The following is a 24,486-nucleotide window of genomic DNA, read 5'->3' as shown; positions in this document are numbered from 1 at the left end:
ATAAATAAAATCTTTTCAATTATTATAAAACATTTTCTTTCTCTTATGCAGCGGATTAGATTCACAGCCATTTCACGGCAATGGCTGCAATGAATCTTCTTAATAGTTTAAAAACAACAATGTTTCACCAGTCACATCAAATGTGAGACTGTGTTTCACTCTCTCTCTCTCTCTCTCTCTCTCTCTCTCTCTCTCAATATATATATATATTGGGGGGGGAGAAAGAGAGAGAGAAAAAGAGAGAAAGAGAAAGAGAGAGAGGGGGACGATGGCCTAAAGAGGAAACAGGATATCACTTTATTGTAAAATATTTAAAATCCGATCTTAAATTGTTTATATTTCCATTTTAAATTTTGTGTAAATCTCCATAAAAACATTAGCTGTTTTTCTGTATACATAAAAATACTCAGCCCGCCAAAGACGTCTGTTGATTGGTCAAGGATAATAGTATTGGCCAATCAAATAGGACTTTTCGACATTAGGAGCGGTGTCGTGATAGACAAGAAAAGAATTATTTTAGCATATAAAGGAATATTTATTTATATATAAAATTTAATGTTAAGTGTGCAAATAAAAATTTGTATGATATGTTTTTTCTTCTTAGAAAACCACCATATTCCTTGAGAGAGTAATATTCTAAAGCTGCTTTTGTTGTGGTGCTCTTTACCGTAAATGGGTCTTGCATTTAATACCACGTGTTTCTTGAGGTGTCTATGGACATCGTTTTAACAAATTAACCCCAAAAGTTATGAGATTAATATAGTTTGCTTGAAGCATTGTTTACTGTGTGTATAAAGAAAATTTTATTTATAGAAAGCAATACAATGCAGAGATATACCGGATAGGCACTGAAGCAAATTAAGATATGATAGTGGAATAAGTTATGCAGATTCACCTTTATTGATTTTCAATATGTGTGTGTATATATATATATATATATATATATATATATATATATATATATATATACGACATCGACACATGGGAAGAACTTACAGTGCAAAGGCGAAAGTGGCAAAAGCTTGTACGTGAAAGTTGTGATGCTCTAGAGAAAAGAAAACAGACCCACGGACATCTGAAACGAGAGCTTCGCAAAGGTTTAATTGATGGTCTTAACCATGACACACAGAGCTAGTAATCCGACAATTGTGAATGAGTGCTTTTGTCAAAAGCTGGCTACGTCAACCACCTTGTCACACAAAACTCATGTTAAGATCAACTTTGGATTGAGAAGACATGTGATTGTTCATAGGAATACCCTTTAACCTCCAGAGGAAGTCAACTCGATGGAAATTGCTCAATTTGTATGTCACATCTGCTTCAAGATATGCAAATCTGCGGCGGGAGTGTAGAATCATCTGAGATGGCAGGAACGACAAGATTGGGAGAATGCAGTGTGATGGCGATCATCTGGAAAGATGCAGCAATCATCATATATATATATATATATATATATATATATCTTCGAACAGAACGTTTGAACAATTAGTCCGCCATCGCTGAACAGCAGGGATAATTCCTGTTTGTTTTTCTTGCGATCCATTTTTTCCTTTTAGTGGGCCAATGTTCAAACATTCTGTTTGAGTCTAAAAAGAAATTTGCCATTTGCGAACGTTTTCGGTTTCCATAAGTCGTATTCAGGCAAGGGATGAATTAAAAATTGCGTTTGGTAAATTTATTGAAAAGTCGATCAAAATCGTTTAAAATTATTAAAAGCATTTAAGCATGCCTTCTTCCTCATATTGAGCCTGATTGATGGTCAGTTTGTTCATGCGAATGAGTGGGTCTTCAATGATTGGGAGGCGCAGATCACAATGTGAGACAGCTAAAATGGTGGTGTTTTTAATTAAAGCGTTTCTAAATGTGGATCTTAATTCATGTTTGGTGATTTATTTCAGGGTGTAATTTAGCGATTAAAGTGCATTTTTTGGATTTGAAGGTCACCAACATTTTTTTTGGTGGCTAGGATACTTGTTAATTTGTTGCATGTGTAGATATTCAACTTGTCAATGTTGTTGTATGCGGAGATGTTCCTGTGAAATGTATATGTGAGTGTTCCTTGACCCTAATATGCAGGGGCTTCACTATGCTTCCAATATATGATTTATTGCATGTGGTGCATTGCATACAAGATACAATATTCGTGCAGTGGAATAAATGAGTTCATGTTCATGAGGTAGTTTGCTAGGGTGCAGGGTGTATTGTTGTGGATTTTGTTGTGTGTTGTAAGTTGTTGCCTGTTATCAGTTGCTGCTGCAGTGTGGACCCAGTGTGTATTAGTTGTATATCTAGGCTCTTCCTACATATGCCCTTACGAATAGCTGGGGTGATCTTGGCATTGAGGCAAGTCCATGACAGCCATTTCCTTCTTTATAGTCTCTCACCGGTCAATATCTGCAACAGAGAAATTAAACTTTCAGGTCAGGAATGCATAAGTTTAGTCATCATAACAATGTAATCTCCTATCCCCTCTGATCCATTCGGGTGGAATAAAAATAGGAAGCATTACTTTTGGAATGTCCCTCATAATATAAGTATCTGCTTTATGTGTTCTTACATAAACTTCCTGTAGACTAATGAATATGGGGTCTACTTTGTTATGTATTTAAAAAAAACTTTAAAACTGAGACATTTTAATGACGAACCAAGCTCATTTATTCCTAATATAGATTTTAATAAGAAAATTCAATAATTTTCTTTTATAAATCCTAACAGAATTTAGCTGCATTTATAAGTTTTAAAAAATTAACTAAAAAATGTTTAAACATTAACTAAAATTATTTTGTCAGGGGAAGGGAAATTATTAATAATTAAATTATAAAAAATAACTATAAAAAAGCTTTTAATTCTTTAAAATAGATTTCTTTTGTTTTGCTGGGTTTAGTCAGTTTTCTTTTAAATACATAGTTGGCTTGATCCCTCAGCACTGGTAGCTTTTACAAGATGTGAGAAAAAGGTGTGAAGAAAAATCTTGAATCATTTGAAAGGATTGATATAAAATTGAATTACAAGTAAATTAGTGAATTTAAAGATTTTCACACATATATGTGAGTTGTTAAGATTTTTGCTTCAATTCTTTGATGCTGAGTTTCTGTTTGATAAACTGCTTGTGAAAAGAAATTTCAAAGGTTAATAGGGAGAGTAATAGAATGTAAAAATAAGAAAAATAATAAAAATAGATTTTTGGTTATTATTGACATGGTTCATTTTCATTTCATTCACAAAATCCACTTTTCTTCTCAGACTACAGCGAAAAAGTAGTAAAAATTTAACATCGCCATCTGAAACAAATTCAGAAAATTATATAATGATAATAATAATTTATATAATGAAAACAAATGATAATAATAATTTATATAATAAAAAGAAATGATAATAATAATTTATATAATGAAAAGAAATGATAATAATAATTTATATAATAAAAAGAAATGATAATAATAATTTATATAATAAAAAGAAATGATAATAATAATTTATATAATGATAATAATAATTTATATAATAAAAAGAAATGATAATAATTTATATAATGATAATAATAATTTATATAATAAAAAGAAATGATAATAATAATTTATATAATAAAAAGAAATGATAATAATAATTTATATAATGATAATAATAATTTATATAATAAAAAGAAATGATAATAATAATTTATATAATGATAATAATAATTTATATAATAAAAAGAAATGATAATAATAATTTATATAATAAAAATTAAATCACTGACATAATTCTATGATTTTCAATGAATATTAGTGTGCACTTAGGCAAAGCCTATTTTTTTACCGTCACTTATGACGGAATGTGTACATTGGTTTGCGTATAAATAAATATAAATCCATCGCATCGTACAGAAATTAATTAGCAAGTAAAAGACATGCCTTACTCTATTCCCTGAACAAAACCATTTCAAGAGAGGGAGCAAAAAAGCAAATAACAAGTCAGTACACAACAGTTGCCTGAAATGAATTTGTGAAGAAATCCTTCAGTTTTGTTTTACTTAAGGTTATCAAAGATTATAATAATTTATCAATGAAAAATGAAATTACTCGCATAATTTTATGATTTATTTTTATATTAGTGCAAACACTGAAGAAACATAATTTCAAATTGTACGTAGGGTTATATGGAGTGTTTATCCCCCTAGACAAACCATAGCAGAACACGCATGCCTTGAATCACAGGAAGATTGGCCGACCAAGAAGAACTTGAAAGCAAGTGGTTAAATAAGACCGTGCAAAGTGAAATTTGGAGATAGCTGACTGGCTGAATTGTGAGAAACGTTTGATCCCTGGATAAGGGTAAAATATAGAAGAAGAAGGTGGGTTCCCTCTTCCATGCTAGAAAATTACATCTGAATATATCCTGTATCTCTACAAAGTCACCATTCGCCCATGAATGAAATGTTGTTGCTACATCTGAGTTAGTGTATACTGCTAGTCCTAAAAAGAGTCCCCAATCTAATAGGTCATGCACTATCAGTCAAGCTTCAACGTCTGTCGCATCGCAACAATGTTTTACAAGTACTTTAATGAAATGTGCTCTGACGAATTTGCAGCACTTGTGCCCTCTCGACGTACATACTCTCAACTAACTTGATAAGCAGTAAAATCCTATCCCTTTACTGTTTAGGTCCTTATATGCTGGAAAGTCTTCTACTCTAATGGTTATTTCCCTTGGACTGCCAGACTTTGGAATTTCCACCCTGTTCCCTGCTTCTCTGGCTGTACTAACCCGCAGAAGTTTAAATGTAATGTAGATAAACATCTTGATACTGAACTCTCTACAATCTCCTGTTAGATATGATCCCAAATTATAGCCACTTACAACTAAGAAACACTGTGCCTTGTTTAAAGTGTAAAAGAGGATAAAAAAGTTATGGAAGATGTTAGTTAGATGGAAGTTAGATTTAAATAAAACTCTACTCACTTTTCTTTGAGATCTGCCCGAATGAACGCATGCGACAAACCATCTCCACTTTTACACAAAAGAGAAAGACTTTGGCCTGCAGTTTCTTCTGTTAGGACGTTCGGTTCCTAAAATCAGATAAAGAATTATGAGTCGTTTAAAAGCCATCATTATAACAAAGAAATATTCAAAGTAAATGTAATGATTACTTCAAATGTAATTACTTTAAATATAACGATTAATTAATGATTGCTGAAATGATTACTTTAACTGTAATGATTACTTTAAATGTAATGATTTATTTAAGTATAATTATTACTTTAAATGTGATTATTACTTTAAATGCAATGTATAATTTAAATATAATCATTACTTTAAATGTATTGATTTATTAAAATGTAATGACTATTTTAAAAGTAATTATTTCTTTAAATGTAATGATTAATTTATATGTACTTATTAATTTAAATGTAATGATTAATTTAAATGCAATAATAGACTCCACTGCAAACATAGCCTCCTTGGCAAAAGTAATTTTAAAAAATTGGAGTTAATAAGTTTCGGTGATTTTGTTTTTACAATATAAATTTTAATGTGCCTATTCAAAGTTTGATAGTTGTCATGATGCGATGCTGATTTAGCCTATTTATAATTATATAGACTCTTCTGGACGAAGGACGAGCTGTCTTTCTGTAGCATATTATTTTACATTTTTACACTCTTGTATATATGTGTTATCTTATTTATTATCGGTTCTTCAAGGTCACAACACTGGCAACGAGGAATTCGAACTTATTATGACATAACATAATCTTGACTTTTGTCACACACAACACTGGCGATGGGAACTCGGACTTATAACTGTTACTGCTGCGATGTTGGATTTTCGAAAAAGACCTAGGTGGTGTGCTTAAAAAATTGTTCATTACGACAGTAACAGTGACAAATTAAAAAAATATACTAGATTTTTAACACACAAGGTATAAGGTATACCAAATCTGCAGTAGGAAAGTCTTCAACGCTAAAATATATGAAAATATATATTTTTAAAGTTATTCCTCAACATTGAGGTATTGAAGTCCAAATCTTTTAACCATGAAACAAACAAACAAACAAAATAAGAGAGGTTTGTTGATTTTTTCTTCATTTTCTTTTTAACTGTTTAACGTGTACATAAATTTGAACAAACTTATTTATTTTTCTCTAGGCAAAATGTGAGGAATTTATTTTCCAGTGGGAAAAGTTATAAACATGTAAAAAAATCCACGAAAATGTCAATAGCATATTTCAAGCGATCAAAATGGAGGAATTTAAAAGTGCCATGTAGGACATCATTAAACATCAACAAGATTAACAACTACGATTACGAAGGGAACAAATGAAATATCAGAAGAAAATGGAAATAGGAATGCTTCATCTAAAAGAGGAATTTCCATAAAGTCAGAAATATCAATAAGAACAACAACTTCGACTCAAATAGAAATTTCATGAAAAACCATGGAACGAAATGAAAAAATATGAAAATGTTTCTTCATATCCAACAAGAACAGAAAAAATTATATGAATTATCAAATAGGAGTCAAAATGTTGAAGATGAAAGTGCATTTTTACAAACTGCTATTTGGAACACTATCGATAAATTTAATTGAAAATGAAATTATGTTTACTTCATATTTGAAATGATGCGAAAATGTTTATAATACTAAAGGTGCAGATTGAACCGATTTTAGAAAAGTAAAGGTTCGTTTACTAGTAAGATGGGTACAGTTGAATATATAACCTTAGTCAATTGCCACAAAACTCCAGAAACTTTATATTTGTTAAAGCGGTACAAGTATTAATTAAATTGTTTGGACAAAGGATTCTTAATAAACTAAATTTTTTACAAGGGAGTCACCACTTAGCAAGGCCCAAAGGCCACTTGAGTGGTCACTGACATGAAAGCTAAATGATCGTGGGTGGTGGAAGTGGAGTAGAATATGATTATTTAAGGGGCTGAGACATCAAAAACTTGTTTATATTGGACTTGAAGATGACCATGTTGCAGTCAGCTGGTAAGCATTCCAACAGAATCGAGTTCCACAGGCAGACAGTTGTAGGAAAGAAACTTTGTTCATGGAATCTGTGTTCAGATTTAAGTACAGATATGAGTGGGGGACTTGTTGGTTGTGATTGTGCTAGATGAGTGCTTTTTAACCTGATTTAACATTTCAGCAAATTGCAGAGGATTGCAACGTTTTCTTTTAGTGTTTACCAAGATTCAAGGGACATTAAGCAAAGTGAAGTGTCACATATTAGAAAAATATGTTACAAAAAGAGAATTTTTTTACTAAATTTGATCAATCCAAGAAAAATAAATTTTCTCCTAAGCCGTGTTTTCGTTGTGGCCAATTGCATTAATACAATGATGTTCCATATAAAATGAAAAGGTGTTTTTTATTACGGTCGCATGGAAATACAAAAACACACACTGCAAATTTAACAATAAAATTATAGAAACCTTTATTAAATTACTAAAAGTGATGAAACTAAAAAAAGCAGGAAATTTGTGGAGGTAAAATATTAAAATATAAAACTACAACTTTATCCCGGCTCAGCTCTGTCAACAATTCTTTAAATGTGGAAAAAAAAATTGGAAAACCAACTTTGATGAGAACGGGCAAAATAGTTAAAAACGTCACTGGGATACAAATAAAACCTGAAGATGTTGTGACCTTGAAGGGTGAATAATAATTAAAACCACATAAGTGTATTTATGGTACTAGCAGAAATAGTAAGAAAAAGTCTGCGTCTGATACTGTGGCTATAACTGTCATCAATGGCTGTCATCTTGACTGTTACAACACTTCGTTGTAACTATATTCAGAATCTCTGAAAAGGTTCACCTACTCCTGAAATAGGATAGATCACAGCCACACTCCTCTTTTGAACCTTCTTTTTCTTTTCGAGTTTATTTTAATGAAGTCCGTATTCTTACGGTTTCTTCTTAATGTGAGAAATTTATTTTCAAAAGTCTTCAACCGTATTTTATCGTCCAAAACCATTTTTTCCCTTTGTTTTTACTATTTCATTAAGTGACGATCGCGGATCTTGCATGTATTGATTAAACCCTATTATAATAATTCTCTTAATTTATCGAATTTGCCGGGGATGGCATATGTTTTATCGCACTTGCTCCTTCTGAATTTAATCTTTTAATATATGTATCTATAATTCGACCAAAATATTTTATTTTATTTTTCTTTCCGTATATTGAACGGAAACCCATTTGTTGTATCCTACAAGAGTCGTTATAAAAGTAAAGCCCACTATTTTTTAACTCCAAAAGTTGAAGAGCTACGAAGACAGGAGTGTTACATTAAAACGAGGGTCATTTTGTGCTACAGAATTTATTTTTTTTACACAATTATTATCAATGCATTTTTGCCAAGAATTCAATGTCGCATTTCTGCTTTTGACGCAGTCTAGTATTGTGTATATATATATATATATATATATATATATATATATATATATATATATATATATATATATATAGGCGTGGCTCAGAAGTTAAGCAATACGGACGGAGAGTTGTATGTTTTGGTTCCAATTAGTTAATGGTACTGAAGTCATATATATATATATATATATATATATATATATATATATATATATATATATATATATATATATATATATATATTGTTTTTAAGTTTTTACTTCACTTATATTTTCCCTTTTACTAATATATTTCATATGTTAGATTCAATATAATAAAATACAATATAATAAAAATCAATATAATAATCGACAGTTACTTGTCTCTATATCTTCCCGGCTGATTTCAACATGGTCGTCCTCAAATCCAATGTTAACATATTCTTATAAACTCTTGAATTGGAAGCCATGTTTAATTTCAGAAGAGTTTACGATCGGTAGCTATTCTGTACAAGTCCTGGACATAAAGAATTTTCAGTGGGTAGCTGTTCTGTGCAAGTCCTTGACTTTATAATTTTGCAAGCAAATGGCAAAACATCCCTCTCGTGTTGACACGAAAAAATTATGTCTTGGAATGCTAAAAGATTCAATTTTTATGGAGCAATTCTAGTCTCTGATTGGTTGCTAGCAGAACGTGGCTTAACTTGATTCGTGAGAAAATAGGAAAGGCAATTTTAATTCATGCGTACCTTAAAATAAGCACATAAAAACTATTTGTAAAATAAATGCAAAGAAAAGGTTTTCAAAAAAGTGATTTTTTTAAAAATTCAATTTATGTTTATTTTATTTTATTTCATTTTATTTTTATTTTAGTAAAAGTTTAAATATTTATTACGTATTAGTATGTTAAAAATGTTAATAGAAACAAGATGGATGCAGTTTAAAGTCTTGCTCAGGACAATTATTCTTTGTAAAATATATATCTGGGCTTGTGCAAAGTTATTTAAAGTCACATTCCAACAGGTTTAGAGGCAAAACGTTTCAATTTTATTTTTGTCGCCAGTTTTGTAAATATGTCAGCGATATTTTGTTCTGATGCTATGTAATTTACAAGAATGGATTCCTTTTTTACTTCATTTCTTATGAAATGATATTTAATATTTATATGCTTAGATCTTTGGTGAATTTACTGTGTTCTATGCTAAGACTATGCTGGCTTGATTATCATAATTCATTTTAATGAATTTTAGTTAATTCTGGTTCTAAAACAGGCTTTAGAATAACTTTTAGGTATAGCGCTTTTTGTGCAGAATGTGTTAGCGCTATAAATTCTGCCTCTCATGTAGAGAGATACAATCTGCTGCTTTTTAGACTTCTATGAAATAATGAGTTCATTTTTGGACAGTCTAAAAAATATCCAGTTATATTTTCCCGATCTTCATCGTTTCCCCAATCTATATCTGAAAACTCTCTAATTTTAGGGACTTGTTGATTTTCTTAATAAGCATTTATGCTGTTCCTTAGTTCCTTTAAATTAAATTGAAGAACCTGTTTAGCTGTATTTAAATCCTTCATTGTCAGCCTTGATAATTTTTGTGATAGTTTTGTTACTGTGTAACATATGTCAGTTCTTGTAGCAGTCATTAAGTATATAAGGCTTCCTATAATAATTGATGATTAACTATATTGAGAGATAAAATCAATGGGTATAGTTCATCGTCAATTATTTCAGATTTTAAGTCTGTATTTTTATTGATATTATTTCCGACGGGTGTTTCTTGCATTTTGCATTCCAAACTTTAACAGGATTTTATCAATGTATCTCGATTGATTCATTTTAATAATTACTTTTTTATGAGTAAATTGTATGTCCAGAATCCATGATATCTGGCCAAGATCGGCCATTTTGATTTTTTTATTTAATCTGTTCTAAACATCGGTTAACATTATGTCATAATTGGATGTGATGAAAATGTCATCGACCCATACAACCAAAATCAGTAATTTATTGTCTCTGTTTTAGATATGCTAAAAGGAGTCCACTAGGCATTGTTTGAATTTTTATTTAATCATTATATCATGAAATACATTCAAATATTTTGAAATACAAATTCGACCGCTCTGCCTCAGACTGTACAGTGATTTGTTAGGCAATTTTTATTTTCATTATGAATCCCTCTGGAGAGGTAACATAAATTTCAGTCTATCGGGGCATTTAAATAAGCATTTTTATGTTCATTTGATGGATGTTAAGGTTATATTATGATGCGATTTGCAATAAAATTCTGATTGTGGTTATGTTTGTAGTCGGTGAAAATATAGAAAAATATTCTCTACTGTAAATCTGAGAATATCTCTTAGCACCACATCTCGCTCTGTACTGCTCAACACCTAATGCTGTAGCATTTTTGTAAAGACCCATCGAGAAGAAATTACATGTTTATCCTTTGGGAGAGATACTACCGAATATTTATTATTTTCTGTAAAAGCATCTATTTCGCTTTCCATTGCTATTTTCCATTTTGACAATGTTCTGAATTAATTGCTTCGTTAAAGTTTTTTTTTTTTTTTTGCGTACTATCCACGGAATAGCAATACTCAACTTGATAGTCTTCTAAATTGTCGACCACAAGAAAAAAATCGGGTCATATTCTACTTCTTTTTGGGCAACGTTCTGATGAATTTTCGAGTTTAACATCAGCATCAATGCTGCCTTCATAATTAAGTCAGCAGTGACTTCATTGTCTTCACTTGTTTGATGAATTTGTGGAAATATTAATTCATCCTCTTCATATAATGGATTTTCGTCTTTGGAATTAAATGTGTTTGTGAATTTTACACATCGAATGTTTTCTATTTTATTTTTGTCCAGAACAAATACTAAGTAGTCTGGGCTGGTTTTGTCATACCCAAGGAATATACCTCGACCGGTTTGAATATTTAATTTGCTTTTCTTATCTATAAATGCAAAGCAAGTTGAACAAAATACATGCATTCTGCTTAAATTTGGCTTTTTACCGCAGAAAGCTTCATATGGAGTTCTGGATAGTCTTTTATTTCGTATATATGCAGCAGTCATACGTCCAGAGATTTTTTTTTTGAGAGTTTTGATTCAATGAGTAGACATCTTGCCATTCCAAAAAGTATCCGCCATGATCTTTCAGTTGTTTTGTTTTGGTGATGTGAATTAGGGGACGATTTTTCATGTTTGATACGATGAATAATTAATAAAAGTTCAAAATCTTTATTAGTCAATTCTGTACCATTGTCAGAGCCGATACACTTTACTGCGCCTCAGTGGAGGGGGACTTCTCAGTTAAGTTTTTTTTTTTTTGGAGGTCACCACTTATCAAAACCCAGAAGCCACTCGGGGATAAGGGTTATTACGTGTACAGTAATCAATGAGATAGTATCGTAGTAATCATTAGTATTGGAGATTTGATAAAGTGTCTTACTTAAGAGAGCGGTTTGTCAGGAATTTGTTTATGTTGGACTTGAAGACATCCAAGTTCTAGTCAGGTGGGAAACAGGCAAATGGAAGAGAGTTTCACACTCGTGCACTTCTAAGATAGAAACTCTGCTCGTGGAATCTATGTTTGGATTTAGGCACAGATAGAGAGTGGGAAAAATTAATGACACTAGTTTCAGCTAGACGGGTGTTTTTCATGAAAGATTGGCAAGGGGAGACCAGAGATTGGAGCTCAGACGAGCACTTGCCATGGAAATAACGATAAAACAAAGATAGGCTCACAACATCTCTTCTGTGGGAGAGATGCTGAAGGGAAAAGAAAAGGGCATCCCCCACTAAGTCACAAAGTCTATTTTGTACTCTGTCAAGGCAGGATAGGCTGCTTTTAGCAGCTCCTGCCCAGATGTGGCAGCAGTACTCCATCCTTGGACGTACTTGGCTTTTATGCAGATAGAGAATTGCATCAGCAGTGAGATATCTTCTGGAGCGGTAGAAGGATCCCACCATTTTCCCAGCGACCTTGGCAACAGACCTGATGTACGTGTTCCATTTCAGATCAGGAGTAAAGGTCAAACCCAGAAGCTTGTCAAAACATTGAGCCTTCCCAAGACGAGAGCCATCCATTTCAATTGATGCTAGATGGGGATCAGAGCGTTGATGATGTAAAGATAGAAGCTTGGTTTTGGATGCATTAAAAGTAACCATCCAACTCTTCTCCCACTGTACCACACACTCAAGATCAGAGGAGAGAGAATCAGAGAGAACCTTGTCATTTACAGCCTTTGATGTGTTGCCATAGATGGTCGTGTCATCAGCATAGATGTCAACAAAAGATTTAAGTATATGTGTTGGGAGATCATTGATCTAGATCAGGAAGTGAGTTGGGCCCAGGATGGACCCCTGAGGGACTCCGGCATTAATACTGTGGGCCTCTGATTTCTTCCCATCAACCACTACTCTGATGAGCCTATCGGAGAGAAATGATTTATTAACTAAAAAATTAAAAATAACTAAAAATTTAAAAATGATTTAGTATTTTGTAGTCGCTAGCAAAGTATCAGATTTGTTCTTTAAGAAATAGACCATCATTAAACGGAATAATCGTCTACAAAATTCGATCCATACCTAAAGTTTTCTCTTTCCATCGGTTCCATGAGACTGTTAAAGTCATAATCTACCAGTGATAGTATTTTCGTGGCCTTCTTGTCTGGGATCTCATTTTGGTACTTTGCCATTTTACCTTGTGTACAAACGTCACAGTTTGTCAAGTTTTTGGAAGTTTTTATTTTCATTCCATCAACCATATTCGGCAACTTTTTGATATCAGGAATATTGCAGTGCCCAAGAATTTTATGCTATGTTTGTAAACCATGGAGGCGATTTTTGATGGGACTACACTGTTTAAATAATATAGTCTTCCATTTGCTTTAATATCGAATACAGTTCCATTCGGGTGCACCAGTTTTGATTTATTGGGGCTAAATTTTATATTTGCACCTTGTTTAGTGGCGGCTTGTACAGAAAATATATTTTGTTTAAACTTTGAGATTAGAAGAGTGTTTTCCAGAAACACTCTTCTAATCTCAATTCCTTAGCGAGATTATTCCTTATTATTCCTTAGCGAGATTTTAGCATCGCCTCTCTTTAAAACGATATCGTTTCCTTGACTGTTGTCGGCCAGCTCTACAAAGTGACTCTGAGGGTTCATGTTGGGATCCAAATTGATAAAATCCAATTCCTTCCTAATTACATGTGCCATTGCCCCACAATCGATAAAAAAGTTATTACTGTTGTTGAAGTGTCAAACGTACATTAAAATAAAAATGTATATTCACTAACGGAGTGCTTTACATGGAGTCCCCTTTGAAATGTTTGTATCTACATTTAAAACTCTTGTGATTGGATCGCTCACAATTATAGCAAATAATGTTTGTCCTTTTCTTAGGAGAAAAATTGTTTTGAAAAAGTTTTGGTTTTTATTCGAGGTAAAGGTATAATTAAATTTTAATGTTTTTAAGTTGGCATTTTTAAATTTCATGATATTTGTAGATTGTTTTTTTCTCTATGAATATTTTCTCAGTTTCCTTGTAACTTCTAAGTGTTACCGTTAATTGACTAAAAGTTATGGGTTTTTCTTTCTGAGTTATCACGGTGGTAAACAGCTTAAAATCACTCAGCGACCATTTAAGAACTATAGGGATTAACAGACTGTTGCTAATAACTTCGACAGATATTTTTAATGAATTTTCTGTTGTTTCGGCCCTTATAATATAATCTGCAATCGTCTCAGCTTCCGTACGTTTTAGAGATGTCAGTTCAGTTTATAAAGTGATAATTTTGGGTTTTTCTTTCGATAAATAATGCTCTCTTAATATGTTCAATGCTTTGCAGTCATTGTCAAAGGCTTCTTGCATTACCAGAAATAGATTTCTGTCATCTAAGCACTGCATTAATTCTGCAAAGATAGTTGCATTCTTTTCAATAAAGTCAGGGTCGTTTCTATTTTTAGGTTATGCCTGAATTACTTTGTGTAACTTTTGAATTTGTGAATATCCCCAAAATTTCACTTGGCACAATTCAAATTTCGATTCCAATCTATCGAAGTAAAGTCTTCTCTAAGCCCATAACCTCATGAATTGAAAGCCATGTTTAATTTCAGAAGAGTTTCCGATTGGTAGCTGCTATTCTGTACAAGTCCTGGACATAAAGAATTTTCAATGGGTAGCTGTTCTGTGCAGGTTCTGGACTTTATCATTTTGCAAGGAAAGCGCAAAAGATCCTCCACCTGTTTACACAAAAAAATTACGTGTTGGAATGCTAAAAGATTCACTTTTTATGGAGCAATTCTGGTTTCTGATTGGTTGTAAGCAGAACATGATTTAATTTAATTCGTGAGTGTTTAGCAGTGTTTATTAATAAAATCTCCCAACTTTCGGAGATCATACCCCCCATTGCATATAAAAAATATTGCAACATAAACCATCGCACAAGTAATTAAATGCAGTTCATGCTATTGATTAATATCAGTATTCTCAGAGTGTTCTTCACCTATCTGCTGGCAATCATTTCCGTATCATTTACTCTTTCCTTCAGTGGTCCTTTAATTTAATATGTGGTGGCTCGATAGTAAAAAAAAAAAAGTAATACACAGACACAGAGGCTGAAAAAGAAAATAAATGCTGAATTCTTAGAATATGTCTAACAAATTTTAAAATGATGTTTATGACAATGATTTCATGAGGACTGAAGAAATAACAATACTCCAACTTGTAATGAAGCTGACAATATTGGAATGATTCAATCGATTGCCAAGTGTCAATTATTAGATAATTCTTGGAGATTTGAAATCTATAATAATTTACGATGATTCTGAACCATTATTCGTAGTTAATTGATGGTTGAAGATGGAAATGTTCGAAATACGGACTTCATTGTTCCATACGAAAAAAACTCATGTTTGAGTAAAGCAAATTTTTCTTACAAATAATTATCTTTATAATTTTGATGTGGACAAGGATTTCTTTCAGTTTCAACTTTTACATAAAACGCGAACTCAGCGGGCATTTTCTTTTTTCGGGCGCTGTGTCTTAACATTACCAAAATGGTCTCTGATTCAGTTTTAATTACCATAAATATTTTATCAAATCAAAATTGAAACATTAATAATCTTCATTTAAAAAGAATGTCAACATGCCAATCAATCAGAAATAATAGGTTGTTTTTATAGAGATAATCCGTGCGTTACCCCACCCCTCTCTCAATCATCACTGTTCACTTGATGAGCAATAGACGTACATATTTCAACAATTAAAATAGCGATAAACAATCTCAAGCAATAAGCCTTACACGCAAAATGCATGGTAAAATCGAATATGCCCCAATTAATAAGCAAATCTATACTAATATGGGAGCCGGCTGTTTTTCTGTCTGTCCGTTTGTTTGTGTATCCAATCATTTTAACCAATTAGACTTAGATCAATTTTAAGTGTGTTAGAATGATCCTTTGTTCATGTAGATCTATTTAATATTAGCAGGGAGACCCGACATTGCCCGGATTGAATGATGATCAACGAATGTTTCACACTTCCATATTTTTATTGTCATCAAAATCGGTGAAATCGATCAGGTTTTGGTCAAATTGATTGGTTGCCTGCCCTAGTTGGGGATCTGGGTGCACTGGGAGGAAGCTTCACATGCCTCCCTAAAGTGACTTAGTCCACAATACATTACACTGTTGAGAACCTACTGTTAGTTTTAGAAAATTATTTTTATATTTAATGGCTTGAATTAAAGTTTAAAATGCAAAAGTTAATTATCATGGCTCGATTGTACTCTACACAGAAACATTCATTCAAAGAACCTACTGTTGATTTTATATGCCGAGCCTTTCTGCTTGTGTGGTGATAATGGCTTGAATTTAAGTTTCAAATGAAAAAGCTAAGTTTTATGGTTCAATCATGCTTTAAACAGAAACATTTACTTCGAACGCGGTCCTGTCATATCAAAGAACCTACTGCTAATTTTATATGTCAGGCCTTTCGGCTTGTGCAGTAATAAAACTTCTGAAGTACACTTGTGATGTTAGACTGTATGAGGTGTTAACTTTGGTCAAAATTGCCTGTTCCTTCTTTTATTGACTTTTTTTGATAATTGATACTTCTGAGGACATTCTGATACAAAACCTTTCTAAGAACATTGCCAGATACATAAATTATATTTGTGTGAAATTTCATAAAAATTGGCCCAGCTATTTCGGAGTTCATAGGAAATGAACTCACACACATTCACACACAGACAAAGTTCATTTTATATAATAGATAGATAGATAGATAGATAGATAGATTCTTCGAACTACTGTTCTCATCTTGAGTGTTATTTGCACAATGTTTTGGAGGATGTAACTGGCTTTCTTTAGGTGTATCTTATCGAACTCGCGAATCTTTTTTTCAAACTTGGGTATCAACAGAGAATTTAGAACGGAACTTTTTATTTAATCCACAGGGGTAGCATGCTCTTGTTCCATCTGGGTAAAAGTCTTAAATAATTCGCAGTTGTATTTTTCATATCGCCTGCACCTTCAATCTCTAAAAGATTTTCACTTAGAATTGAATTTCACCTAGTACTTTATCTGTTATGTCACAATGTGAATAACACTCAAGTTGGGAACAATTGTCCGAATAATCTAAATAATACAAAAATATGAATCCACATTATCAAAATTAAGAAATGTGGTTATTTTTATTTACAATTTGTCCCTACCCGGCGTTGCCCGGTGATGTATTTATTTTTAATTTCTTTTGCTTTTCATGCTCAGTGCTTTCGAAACCTCTCTCATTGTAAGAAACAATTACAATTTAGCTCTCGCGCTTCATCAGATCCAGAATGACTAATACGATCCTGAAACAATGATGACTATATAAACATATACCAAAAGCAATATGCAAAAGCAATATAATGTTCATCATATCAGCTCACTCTTCAACATGGGCGATTCGCGGCTGTTAGGCATGTGTTTATATAAAGACAAAAAACAAAATGTTAACATTAGAGAAAAAATAATAAATTGATCTGTCAATCATTTTATTTCCATTGTTCTACTGACTCCAACCACTACTACCTAGTAACCAAAAGTAATTACTAGGGCTATGACAACAGAATATTCTTTTCATTGTTTTTTTTTGTCTCGAGTATATATCCGACACAGTTAGACAAAGTTAATCAACCGAGAGCCATATCACTCTACATAAAAGCATATAAGATATCAACGGATACACTCTCAAAAGTCAAAACAATGAAAAGAATATTCTGTTGTCCCAGCCCTAGTAATTACTAATGGCCAATAATGACCACTAGTGACCAATTTTGTCTTGAGTCATCAATTAATTGATAATGAAAGATTCACAAAGTTCATGCAGCATGATGCTAGTTCACATATTGCCGCCAGAAGCTCAAGTCTTGAGAGGCCAGTGTCCATTTCCTGAAAAATAGGAAACCTCGTTTGATGTCTAGCGGCCACAGAAGCACTTTTCCAGCTAGTTCATTATGTCAAGATACATGTCCAGCCAGAAGCAAAAGTTATCATTGAGAAACACCAGTTATGCGTGGAAGGCAACCATACACGGTTTTGTTTGCTACATGATACTGCCATATGTGTAGACAACACATAGCATTTTGGCGCATGATGTATCAAGTACCTTCGACTGAGTAACATTTAATGTTGAAGAGTATAGTCCATAAATTAGGATGAATTTGACCAATGCCTTGAAAACTTTGAGTTTTATCCCATGATAACAGCTTTTCAGTTTTTGTCAAGAGATTTGATTGTGTAGATTGGCCAATATGTGTATTCTTATCATAACTTACTGATGAATCTACTTATGCCCCTTGGACTAACTGGAAGTGAACAGTCTATAAAGTATGAGCATATGTATCGGTGACTCTCTTCCAATACTGGACACTCCTCCAACTCTGAATGATGCTAAAAATAGGATACCTTCAAAACCGATAAAATTTAGCAACAAAAGCAAAAATGAACATTTAACTTGGGATGCTGAATTATACAAGATCATGCGATGGAACCTTGAACTTATGAAACAGTTGGTAGAACTCCAACAAGAAAACATTGAACTCAGAAAAGAAATGCTTTGAAACCGCCCTAACTCGACAACTAACTGGATTCATGGGTCTGTTAAAAAGATGTGTGTTAACTGGAGGACCCATTTCCTATAGAGAATGAGTTACGAGCTGCCCTCACACCTGAGGCAAACAGGTTAATGTTTGATTCCAACAGAGGAGTATCTTGTGCAACAAATACAACTGGTAAGAGTGAAAGGGTTACACAAGGGAATACACAGGAACAGATTCTATCCAATAACACAAGAAATTGGTGAGTTTATAATAAGCAAGAATGACAAATAATAACCGATAACAAACACAAAAACCAAATAATCATGAATAATAAATACGAATAGTAAATAATAACAAATAATAAACACGAATGACAAAAAATAACCAATAATAAATACGAATAACAAATAATAACAAATAATAATTGGTAAGAAGCACGAATGACACATCATAACAAAAAAACACAAAAGACAAATAACAACTGATAATTAATGTTATTGACAAATAATAACCGATGATAAGCACAAATGACACTTAATAATAAAAAATAACTATGAATAACAAATAATAACCAATAAGATGTATGAATGACAAATAATAATCGATAATAAACACAAATAGCAATAAATAACTGACAATAAGCAAGAATGACAAAAATAACCGATAATAAACACGAATGGCAAATAATGGTTATTAAAAAGAAATGAAAAAATAATAACCAATAATTAGCACTATTGAAAAAAAAATAACCGATAATAAGCATGTGACAAATAATAATCACCAATAACAAATAATAACCAATAAGATGCACAAATAGCAAATAAAAATTGATAAAATGCACAAATGAAAAATAATAACCAATATTAAGTGCAGATGACAAATAATAACCAATAATAAGCACGAATGGCGAATAATAACTGAAAATAACAATGAATGGCCAATAATAACTGGAAATAAGCGTGAATGACAAAAATTAAACCAATCATTTTATCTGGGCTGATGTTATCCACCTGATAGTCAGGGACCTGAACCTTGGTTTAACCACTAAGGAGATTGTCCTATCAGCAGGGGCAAAGTACTGGGGCTGCTGTATTGCCATTTGGTGAATGGATTCTGGACCATGCAGTAGCTTCTGGGGGGGGGGGACTTATTGATACTGTATTAGTGGGTAATTGTTAAGGCTTTACCTTATCATGTGCTACAAAAAAATGCATTTCTTTGTTTCTTTTTCTTTCTTACTTTCCCTCTCTGCCCTGCTCTAAGCAAGTCTGTCGACTTATTCCACAAATCCAAAAAAAACATAATGAAAACTTTCCAGAAAAAACATGCGATTAAACCCAGATCTTCAACTTCCAATGTAGGCCCCTACTATCATGTCTCCTTCTCCAACATCAGGGGTCTATGTTCCAACCTTCCAGAGATTGAAACCCAATTACAGGAGACTAAACCAGACCTATTATTCATAAGCGACACTGGCATTGGACATATATACCTAGAAGAGTTTGGAATTAAAGGATACTCTAATTTAACATCTAAATCTGACCCCCAAGATCACAATGAGCCTGGAATATGTGCTTACATTAAAGATGTCGTAGGGACATCTCCAGAGACGATCCTAAATTACCCTATATGTGCTTTCGGATTACTATCTTTAATAGCATAAGTGAGAAAATTGACAACATCCTATCTGCTCATCCTTCAGCTAACATTCACGTTTGTGGAGATTTCAATGTTCTAAATATGGAATGGTTAACCCACTCAAATAAGACAGATGATTTTTCCATTGCTTATAACCTCATTCACATTGTTCCCAACTCACTTGTATGCTCGATACTAACGGTCAGTATGCAAGTCTCGTAGATCTTTTCCTCACAATTTGCCCTGAGCTATGTTCATCTTCTGTTCTGTCTCCACTGAGATCATCCAACCACTCTATTGTATCAGTTAAAATAAAAACGAAATGTAATAAGTCCTCTGATGTACCTCGCCATTTTACAGTATATCGATACTCTATGGCTGACTGGGATAGCTTCCGTACATTTATATTTGATCTACCTCTGTGTTCCATGTTTAAAAAGGGTGCATCCTCTATAATAACAGACCTGACGGAATGGTTAATTGTAGGTATAGACCGTTTCATACCCTCCAAAAAATTCCAGCAAAAACCTAACAGCCAGTCGTGATTCTCTCCGGAATGTGCTGCTGCCATTGCACACAGAAATCACTTTTTCCATTGCTTCTAACGTAATAGATGTACTGAGACTAAAACTGCTTTCAGGACTGCCAGTAATCACTGTAAAAGAGTAATAAAGAATGCGAGAAAGTTGTATGCTCAGTCTGTGAAGTCCAAAGTGGCTGAGTAGCAGCTTGGTTCCCACCAGTTTTGGCAAATAGCAAACAGGATCCTGAACAGAAGCATGTGCTCTATCCCAACTATCATCAATGGACCTGAGGTAATCTCATCAGCATCAGACAAAGCCAAACTCTTTGCCAAGAACTTTGCAGCTAATTCCACTTTATGTGACCAAGGCACCAACCCCCAATATTTCCTCCTGTATCAGAAAACACGCTATGCAACATACAAATATCTGTGTGTGATGTTGCCAAGCTAATCAAAAACGTTGATTCCAGTAAAGCAACTGGTCCCAACAGCATTCCTATTATAGTGCTCAAAAAGCTTCAACCAGAGCTAGCTCCCATACTTACAAAGCTGTTTAAGCGTTGTCTTAAGGAGAATTGCTTCCCAACAACCTGGAAAATCTCATCGGTATACCCTGTATTTAAGAATTCAGGTGATCGGTCATCTCCCTCTCAGTAAAGACCTATCAGTCTCTTGTGCATCATGAGTAAGTTAATTGAATCTGTATTAAATAGAGAAGTGGTCCATCACCTCAGTAAAAATAACCTTCTTAGTGCCATGCAATATAGTTTCTGTTCTGCTAGATCTACAACGGATATGCTTATGGTTATTTTTCATAGGATTAGCGAAACTCTCAACGGAGACTTTCTTTCTAGGGCAATTGCTCTTGACATATCAAAGGCCTTTGATAGAGTATGGCATAAAGGTCTACCTCACAAGACCTCCAACTATGGTATAGCTGGAAATGTCTTCTAAATTATTAAATCATTTCTCTCTGATAGGTTCATAAGAGTAGTGGTTGATGGGCAGAAATCAGAAGCTCATAGTATTATTGATGGAGTCCCTCAAGGGTCCATCCTGGCTCCAACTCTCTTCCTGATCTATATTAATGATTTTCCAAATCACATCCTTAGATCATTCATAGACATTTTTGCTGACGACACTACCATCTACGGCTGCACATCAACGGCCGTAAATGACAATGTTCTCTCTGATTCTCTCTCCTCTGATCTTGAGCATGTGGTACAATGGGGAAAAAAGTACCTGGTTACTTTTAATGCATCTAAAACCAAGTTGCTTCTATCTTTGCATCATCAACGCTCTGATCCCCATCTGGCATCAATTGAAATGAATGGCTTTTGTCTCGGGGAGGCTCTATATTTTGACAAGCTTCTGGGCTTGACCTTTACTCCTGATCTAAAATGGAATATGTACATAAAATCTGTTACCAAGGTCGCTGGAAAAATGATAAGATCCTTCTATCGATCCAGTAGGTTTCTACCTGCTGATGTAATTTTCTACCTATATAAGAGCCAGGTAGTCCAAGGATGGAATATTGTTGTCACATCTGAGCAGGAGCTGCTAGGAAGACCTTATCCTGCCTTGATAGATTTCAGAATAGACTTTGTAGCCTAGTGGGGTGCCCTTTTCTCCTCCCTGCAAACTCTTTCTCACAGAACAGACGTTGCTAGCCTGTCTCTGCTTCTTTATCGTTATTTCCATGGCAAGTGCTCGTCTGAGATCCATTCTATGGTCCCCCCTCGCCAAACATTCACGAGAAACACTCGTTTGACTGTAAACACTACCAATAATTTCCTCCACTCTTTATCTGTGCCTAAACCTAAACGTAGATTCCATGAACAAAGCTTCTTTCTTAGAGCTGCACACCTGTGAAACTCTCGTCTGTTTACCTGCTTTTCAGTTGACTACAATATGGCCGTCTTCAAGTCCAACATACACAAGTACTTGATGTGTCAATCCCCTTAAGTAATCTAATTTACCAAATTTACACTTCTAACGATTACTATGATATTTTCCTTTTGATCACTGTGCACTCTTTAACCCTTATCCTCGAGTGGCCTTTGGGCCTTCATAAGTGATGATTCCTTTGTAAAAGAAATTTAAAAAAAAAGATTTTTCCTAAACATATTAAAAAAAAAAGATTACGTCTTCGTCATAATTAAATTAAGGAGTTTAGCTCCTAAATGTTTGCAATTTTTTTTTTATTATTATTATGCCTAAAGAAAAATACGGAAATTTACTGAACAAAATAAAATGAGCTTATTTTTTTGCCGACAATTATATTCATGCTACATATTTCTTTATATAAAATTCTGCAATTTTTTTTTTTATCGGAACAAATCATTAGAAAATTTACTCTGTTATTTGGAAGCAAAACTTTTCAATATACAAATATATAGGAAATGTGTCAGTACTTTAATTTGGCCACGGGCGCCAGCACCTGCTATTATACTTGGCGGGCAGTGGCTTCCATTGACAGCTGTGATATAATTGATTTTTTTTTACAGGTGCGGTGAGAGACATACTTCCACATGTAACACTGATACACGGGTCTTGCTAGTAATCAATAATATATATGATAACCATAATAAGCACGAATGAGAAATAATAAATGATAATAAACACAAATAACATTTGTTTATGAAGCGAATAAGCACGACTGATAAACAATAATCAATAATAAGGATGATTGATAAATAATAATTAATAATTAGCAAGATTGATAAACATTAACCAATATAAAGCACAAACGAGAAATAATAATCAATAATAAACATGAATGGCAAATAACAAATAATAAAACAAATATTAACCGATAATTAGCACGATTAACAAATAATAGCCAATAATAAACACAAATGAGAAATAATAATCAATAATTAGCAAGATTAACAAATAATAGCCAATAATAAACACAAATGAGAAATAATAATCAATAATAAGCAAGATTAACAAATAATAGCCAATAATAAACACAAATGAGAAATAATAATCAATAATTAGCCAATAATGAACACAAATGAGAAATAATAATCAATAATTAGCCAGATTAACAAATAACAGCCAATAATAAACACAAATAAGAAATAATAATCAATAATTAGCAAGATTAACAAATAATAGTCAATAATAAACACAAATGAGAAATAATAATCAATAATTAGCAAGATTGACAAATAATGGCCAATAATAAACACAAATGAGAAATAATAATCAATAATAAGCAAGATTGACAAATAATGACCTATAATAAACACAAATGAGAAATAACAATCAATAATTAGCAAGATTAACAAATAATAGCCAATAATAAACCAAATGAGAAATAATAATCAATAATTAGCAAGATTAACAAAAAATAGCCAATAATAAACACAAATGAGAAATAATAATCAATAATTAGCAAAATTACCAGATAATAGATAAACAAACATGAGAAATAATAATCAATAATTAGCAAGATTGACAAATAATGGCCAATAATAAACACAAATGAGAAATAATAATCAATAATTAGCAAGATTAACAAATAATAGCCAATAATAAACACAAATGAGAAATAATAATCAATAATTAGCAAGATTGACAAATAATGGCCAATAATAAACACAAATGAGAAATAATAATCAATAATAAGCAAGATTAACAAATAATAGCCAATAATAAACACAAATGAGAAATAATAATCAATAATTAGCAAAATTACCAGATAATAGATAAACACACATGAGAAATAATAATCAATAATTAGCAAGATTGAGAAATAATGGCCAATAATAAACACAAATGAGAAATAATAATCAATAATTAGATAAATTAACAGATAATAGATAAACACACATGAGAAATAATAATCAATAATTAGCAAGATTGAGAACTAATGGCCAAT

General features: G+C 32.6%; 1 protein-coding gene across 2 annotated transcripts in view; it reads right to left on the bottom strand.

The window, feature by feature from the left end:
- The window catches only part of LOC145269201 (leucine-rich repeat-containing protein 23-like), a 578,101-nt gene that overhangs the window by 301,457 nt on the left and 252,158 nt on the right, over positions 1 to 24,486 (bottom strand). For both annotated transcript variants that reach the window (XM_080124821.1, XM_080124822.1), the window contains exon 2: positions 4,942 to 5,048. In XM_080124821.1, coding sequence (XP_079980947.1) covers positions 4,942 to 5,048 — 107 coding nt within the window. The remainder of the gene's footprint in view (positions 1 to 4,941; positions 5,049 to 24,486) is intronic.

The sequence above is a fragment of the Euprymna scolopes genome, chromosome 4, assembly GCF_053919585.1.
Source record: "Euprymna scolopes isolate OS-2025 chromosome 4, ASM5391958v1, whole genome shotgun sequence".
NCBI lineage: Eukaryota > Metazoa > Mollusca > Cephalopoda > Sepiida > Sepiolidae > Euprymna > Euprymna scolopes.
Note: the sequence above shows the minus strand (reverse complement) of the source record. Positions and strands in the feature narration are given on the sequence as shown.